The sequence below is a fragment of the Grammomys surdaster genome, unplaced genomic scaffold (assembly GCF_004785775.1).
Source record: "Grammomys surdaster isolate TR1022 unplaced genomic scaffold, NIH_TR_1.0 126176, whole genome shotgun sequence".
NCBI lineage: Eukaryota > Metazoa > Chordata > Mammalia > Rodentia > Muridae > Grammomys > Grammomys surdaster.
In genome coordinates this window covers 7359388-7366569 of record NW_021620983.1, presented here as the reverse complement: position 1 = coordinate 7366569, position 7182 = coordinate 7359388, and the positions used below count along the sequence as shown (strand labels likewise).

The 7182-nt window shown below is 36.3% G+C and overlaps 1 protein-coding gene across 1 annotated transcript in view; it reads right to left on the bottom strand.

Moving 5' to 3' along the window:
* Window positions 1-6566, bottom strand: part of LOC114612599 (solute carrier organic anion transporter family member 1A5-like) — a 35780-nt gene extending 29214 nt beyond the window's left edge. Inside the window, exons 1-3 of the mRNA XM_028757570.1 lie at window positions 6507-6566; window positions 3356-3497; window positions 1831-1963 (exon numbers count right to left, since the gene is read on the bottom strand). Of these exons, the coding sequence (XP_028613403.1) occupies window positions 1831-1963; window positions 3356-3497; window positions 6507-6566 (335 nt within the window). The remainder of the gene's footprint in view (window positions 1-1830; window positions 1964-3355; window positions 3498-6506) is intronic.
* Between the last annotated feature and the right edge of the window lie 616 nt (window positions 6567-7182).

Here is a 7182-nt window from a genome sequence, read left to right as displayed (position 1 = left end):
AGAAAGAAAGAAAGAAAGAAAGAAAGAAAGAAAGAAAGAAAGAAAGAGAAAGGAAGTGAGAGAAAGAGAGAAACAGAAAGAGAGAAACAGAAAGAGAGAAACAGAAAGAAAGACAGAAGAAAGAAAGAAAGAAAGAAAGAAAGAAAGAAAGAAAGAAAGAAAGGAAGGAAGAAAGGAAGAAAGGAAAAGAAAGAGAAAAAGAAAGAAAAAAGAGACAGAGAGAAAGAAAGAAAGAAAGAAAGAAAGAAAGAAAGAAAGAAAGAAAGAAAGAAAGAAAGAAGAAAGGAAGGAAGGAAGGAAAAGAAAGGAAGAAAGGAAAAGAAAGAGAAAAAGAAAAAAAGAATGAGAAAAAGAAAAGAAAAGAAAGAAAGAAAGAAAGAAAGAAAGAAAGAAAGAAAGAAAGAGAGAGAGGAAGAAAAGAAGGAGAGAGAGAGGGAGGGAGGGAGGAAGGAAGGAAGAAAGAAAGAAAGAAAAAAGAAAGAAAGAAAAGAGGAAAAAAGAGAAGAAAAAAAAGAACAAAAGGAAGAAAAAGACTCTTGAATACCAGATGACTCCATGGGTAAAGATGATTGTGTTTCAAGCTTCCACCCCAAGTCTCACACAGTAGTCAGAGAGAATTGATTCCTGAGAGTTTTGCCTGACACACACTAGCTTGACCAATGGAATATATTTAAAAAAATAGATAAAAATTTGAAAATGCAAGTGAGAGACTGAATGTATAGTCAACTTAATGTTCATAAAACTTTGAGATTGCATTGTGGATAGATGAATCAGAAGGTAGAAGAGAAACATAACCAACAACAGGGTATCTTCCAGGCCTCCTTGGAAAGATGCATGAAGAAACTCCCAAGGCAGGGTTAAGCTGAGGAAACAGAACAAAGTCTAAAGAGAGGGTTAAAGTGCACACAAGAAGAAGCTAGATCCTCAGGCTTGCCCTTCATCTCTCCAAGTGGAAATGGTGAGGATCCAAACAGATACATGAAAGATACAGAGGCTGAAAAGAAAAGTCATTATTTTTTTAAAAATCTATGAATACTAAATGGTTATATTTCCATTTTGTTGTGGCATACCCAAATCTTTACCTCTTTAGTAACAGCAGAGTTGACAGCTTAGGATGAAAGTTAGTTGCACACATTTCCAAAATAGCTCAAAATCAAGCATTCCTTCTCAATCAGTAGCCAGTCCATACTCAATCACTTGTTGATCATCTATATCCTCTTAAATATAAACTCTTAAATATGAATAAATAACCAAGGCCATTATGGAGGATACTCTATTATGGTAAATCAAAGAATAAAACCTACACGTGAAGGAGCCAGAGAAAAGGGAGACAAATGAAGAGTCACAAAGGAAAACATACTGAATTCTGGAGAAAATACAAGATGTTCCCCCAGAAGAGATATATTAGATAAAGAGGTATGCTTGACAATAAGAACTTTTAAATATGATGATATGAACTACAAGCTCATTCAAAAGATTGGATGACAAAGTTAAATGTCCCAGGATTACCAAGGAGGTGAGAAGACAAGAGGTTAGAAGTAGAAAATCACAAGATATAAACAAAATCTAAGATGCCAGTGCTCAAGTAGCAAAAAAAAAAAAAAGAAAAGAAAAAAAGAAAACAGAAGATCAGCAAGAGGTGCAAGAGAAAGATATCAAGGTGAAGAAAGTACCAGAATCTTTTCAGAATATCCTGATCAAAGGCAAGTGATTGAGGTGGCAAAGGACTTACTCAAATAGTTATCCAAGCTACAGAGCTAGGAAAGCTTTCCTATGCCCAGAAAGGAAATTCTGAGTCTCATTTCCTATAGGCAAAATTTGAATACTCACCTGCCCATGAGGAAGTGAGGTAGTGATATTATGAAACACCCTAGACTCATAATTGCACATCCAACACCAATCACAATAGGTCTGTGCAGTTTCATTCCAAAATAACTCACGAATATAATCAACAAAACATTTCCTGAACGAGAGAAATAAGAATGCTTGTTGCAGTAAAGTATCAGCAGCTCTTAGTCAACAGCCTCTCTAGCAGTTAGACTCTGGGCCTCGTTGTTTAATAACCACTTCAAGAATACAGAGATGGAGGGTTGGTGGGGTAGGGAGTCAGAATATTTTGTGTATTGTTTTAATACATAAAACAATTGTGACTCTGAGGGAAGGATCTCTTCCTCTCTGGAGTACACTAAAGCTCTATTCATGAGCATCCATCCCTTGGGATTGTATAAAAAACCTAGTGTAGATCTGCATTTCACCTCTGACCACCCCTCTCATGCCTGCTTTAGGAAAATTCAAATGGGCTCATGGTTTTTAGCTTACAATTTAAAACCACCTTAGTTTTTCAACATGGCCAAACTGGATGCCTGCTTCTGTTGTCACTTCTTTCCTTAGATGACATAATACTGTTTAGAGTCCTAATACTCCAACTAGGTCCTAGGTCTACATTGAAATAGCCAAAGGGTCAAAGCAAAAATTCCTCTTTGTGGTTTAGGAGGAAGCTTGGTTTAAAAAACTCGTTTGGAAGCCCTATGCTGACAGAGAAGTCTTTGATTAGTATGTTTGAGAGTTGAAAGAACTAGTGGGATCTGGAGGAACATACTTGCCATCCCAGATACTAGAAGACCAGGAGAGGAAGAATGCAAGATCAAAGCCTCGGCTATAGAGTAAGTTCAAGTCTACTGCTAGGGCTTGGCCTATACTGAGGACAAACAGAGGATACCCAGAGGGTTAATTGTGTCATATTGCCTATGTCAAGGTGATGCACTTCTCCCATGTATCTATTCCATAGGAAAAAACATTTAGTCTTTTGGGCCTGACAGCCAGACTGACTCTGCCCAAGTTAAGATGGAGCCCATGGGGACATGAGAACTGTTTATGTAGTGGACTATAAACCAACCTCTGTAATTTTAATTAATACATGACACCTAGATTATAATTTATTTTTCCTAGACTTCTGACTACATTGATAGCTAAGCTAACTGTAGTTTGACAACTGGAAAACAGACCTGGCTTCTCATCCCAAGGTAATCCACCACTATACTAGCTCAACCATTTAAAATACCAAGAAGTCTTTACCACCACTAACTTAGCAAATGGCAGAAGAAAATGTTAATACTCAATCCTCCATTTATCATAAAAAGGGACAATGTCAGTATATGTGGTACTAATTAGGTGTCATGAGAATAGCTACATAAGTGGCTACTTCACAACCAAATCCCCCCCTCCCTCCCCTCCCTCCCCTCCCTCCCTCCCTCCCCCCTCTTTCTCTGTCTCTATATATACATGTGTGTGTGTTTGGTGTGTGTGTGTGTGTGTGTGTGTGTGTGTGTGTAAATACATATAAATTTTAACTCACCTATCTCAAAGCTCCCATTGATGAGTCCAACTATAGAGGTGGGGATACCGAATTGTCTTTCTATTTGTATGAGCATAGAATTCACATAAGCTCCTGAGAATGATTTGGAGATATATGCACATGTTAATGCCATCAGAAACATCTAAGGAGAAAAATGTTTAAGGAAAACAATGAAAACTTTGATTTCTGATTATGTATCTGTCATCTACTGGCAAAACAGCCTCCATCATGAGATGGATGACCGTATTCAATATAAACAACTCTTGAACAATCAAGAAAGTTTGAATTATAATCTCCCCTCTGCCATGCTGTCCTCATTCTTGACATACAGGTAGAATAGGTGATTAACAGTTGTGTGGTTGATAGGTATGGCTTTGCTCTTTAGTGTACCTTATTCATACAGAAAGACATGGAACTGGTCTACATAAGACACAGGTATTTATTGTTCTTCAGCACTATACTGTTACTTGCAGGAGAAGAGCTATCCCATTAAGGAAGAGGAGAAAGAGAACACAGAATTTCTCCAAGTGATTGTGTCTGCAGCAAGCCTGATCTGTTCTCTATACAGGAATGACGTGCTTTTGGATGTCCTGGGGCAGTTCAACACTTTGTCCTCTTTCTCTACATTCTTTTGCACAAGTTATATTCTCTCTACTGTAGACAAAAGTCATAGTACAGTGACCTGCTTTTGCCTTTCTAGTTGAATATTATCTATCCAAGTGATGCTCGTGGCATAGAAATCCAGGGCAGAACTTTGTTGGCCTTCCTAGGGTGTCAGATAAAACATGGGTGTCTACAGTTAAGACTCCTCACTACTTCCTATAACGGATAAATCACTTTGAGTGATGTAACTAATAACTAGTAATTCACCTATACTGCACCTTGAATAACGTAGTGAATTAGCTTCCTGGTTTTTCTCAACTTATCGTTATCAAAAAGCTACTAGAATTCCTGTACTATCCCATCCAAAATCATATACTTGTAATACTGTATTATATTACTATTTCTTATTTGTAAACTTATTGTCACAAGGTCCAAGTAATTTGGATAAACATGAGTAGAAACATATGCAAAAAACAATTGAAAAAAGTGAATTCTAAGTTCAGTATACTACAAAGTATACACTTTTGACTTCTAATTCCAAATTCTACTTGCAGTAATGTTCTTAAATCCTATTATAAATCCTTAAGAGGATGTGACTGACACAATAATTCTATATGAGCTTCATAATTCAGTCCTATATTTAAAGCAAAGTCTACCAAAATCAAAAAATGATCATACTTAAAAGATCATTTGATTCACTCACATTTTGCAGAAGACAGTGAGCCTTTACTTCTCAGAAAGTAAAAGACACCAGTGACTATGCTCATCCAGGTCTTGTGCTCCATTAACATCAGTAGTTATAAAGCTAATCCTACTGACTTTTTACCTCAACACTCTAGAGTCTGCAACAAACCCCTTCAGAGCAGACATTTTAGGCTTACTAGGTAAGTTTTCTTTTCTCTCCTAAATTCTTTCACCTGCCCACCTTTGGGTGAGTGTGTGTGTGTGTGTGAGTGTGTGTGTGTCTGTGTGTGTGTACATACACATAGATGTGGATGTTTATGCAGAATGAATTCATATTTGCATATGTACATGAGGAAACTGGAAAACAACCTCAGGCATAATTCCTCAAGTTTTCTATGTTTTTAATTTTTTAAACAAGGACTCTCACCAGCCTGGAATTCATCCAGGAGGCAGGCTTGGCTCTTCAGTGAGTCTCAAGTATCGAACAGTCTGATTCCCATCTACTCAAATTGGAATCAAAGTTATGTAACTCCACGAATAATTTTTGTGTCGACTTTGGGGACTGAGCTCAGGCCCTCTAGCCTCCATGTTAAGTATATTACTGATCGAAGTAGCTCCCCAGCCTCCTTAAGAATTTTTCTTTCATTTTCTTTAGTAAGTTTTATTCACTAAATTTGCTGTTTTATAATTTCATACATAGATTATATGATCTGATTATTGCCTCCTGTCTTCTCTCCCCTCTCCTCCTTATCAACACCCTTGTTCCTAGCTGTCTTTTTCCAAGATTCATGAATTTATGCAGTTTTTGATACATTTAGTTTAACCAGGTCCTTTTCTGTAGCCACTATGTTAGAACAAAACATTTGTGTCTGGTGAAGTAACAAGTACATACATGTATTACTGACAGGCATGAAAGCCATAAACAACATGGTTTTTCCTTTCCTGGGAGACTTTTCTAAACTATTATATTTCTAAATTTAGGAAGCAGGAGTTTCAGTATGGTACTGTATATCTTCTGACCACCCTAACATTCAAGATAATTCTAAATTCAGGGAAGGAGAGAAATCTGATTGTTTTTAAGCAGTTACCTCTAACTTTTGTCTTTTAAAATAATTGTTTTAGCACTTTTCATAACATCAATATGATAATATAACATGATTTAATAGGTAAAATGTGTAACTGACTAAAATGGACTTTTAATAGGATAACTTATGAGGCAGCATCTTAGAGAGGAATGTTTGCAGGACTCCTATAGAAACTAGGCCAGTACTCAGATATCCTGGGTTAATAAAAGTTCACATTTTGTGATGTAAAAATGACTTTGGAGTTATCAGAATAATAATTGTCTCTAAAATACTGAAAACCAACAACATAGCTAAAAGAATAAGCAACTTTCTTACAAAAGAATGTTTGTTGTATTGCCAAACTTGAAGATAATATTATCTCACCCAATCATAAAGTCTTTGCATATTAATAATAATAACAGAGTTCCTCTGCAGAGAACTGTTTCCTAACTGTGACCTCTGGCCTTCTGTCAGAAACCCCTGATGGCTGAGTATTAGATTGACCTCTGACCTCGGATTAAGTTCTACCAGAACATAATATATACCTAGAGCATTTTAAACCATATCCTTCTTTACCACCTTGTAAAGCTCTCTAACATTTTTGGATGAATAATCCTGGTTAGATATCCCTAATATTAATTCAATTTTGTTTAAATCAAGAAATTTAACAACATATCTATTAAAATTCGTTTCATGTTGGAAAACTTCATATAAACTGAGTAATATTATAATCACTTTCCTTGCTTGCTTAAAAACAACTTCCATGAAAATATACATGCATACATAGAAACAATCCATACCTTGATCTTACCAAAGCATCTGACCCCATGGGTTGCAATCCTTTGTTCAGGTTCTCCCATGTTGTTCTTCTGAATGTTTAAAAATGTCTCTACTTTAAAAATTCTACTGCTACATTTTCAAGAAAATAGAAAGTGGCTAAATTATTTACTGAAATGTAAATTATTTTTCAGTTCTGACATTGAATTGTTTTTCTTAATTTTTTTTTATGTTTCGCTCATGCATTAAATCCCAACAACTCTCTCTACTCTTAACAGTCTCTCCCCTCAACCTCCCTTCAGTGATAGAGCCACTCCTCTTCATTTCCTTTCAAAAAGCAGTTCTGACCTCTCAGGGATAGCAATAGAACATGATGTAACAAGTTACAGTGATACTAGAAACATACCTTCATATCAAGGCTAAAGAAGGCAACTGAGTATGGGAAAAAGATGCTAAATTATTTACTGGACTATAACAAGTAATTCATTAAAAAACAAAACTCTCTCAGGGCTAATGTGTCTTAGTTAGGGTTTCTATTGGGGGGGGATGTCATTTCCTTAGGGAGGTAGCCAGGGTCTCTTGTACAAGGTTTGTATGGACATGAACCTTTGGCCAGTGTCGGATGTTGGAAGATGTTTAAAGAGCATATTCAAGGTCTATAGGGTCTTGGGGAAAAACTTTGAAAAGTGAAATAAGAAG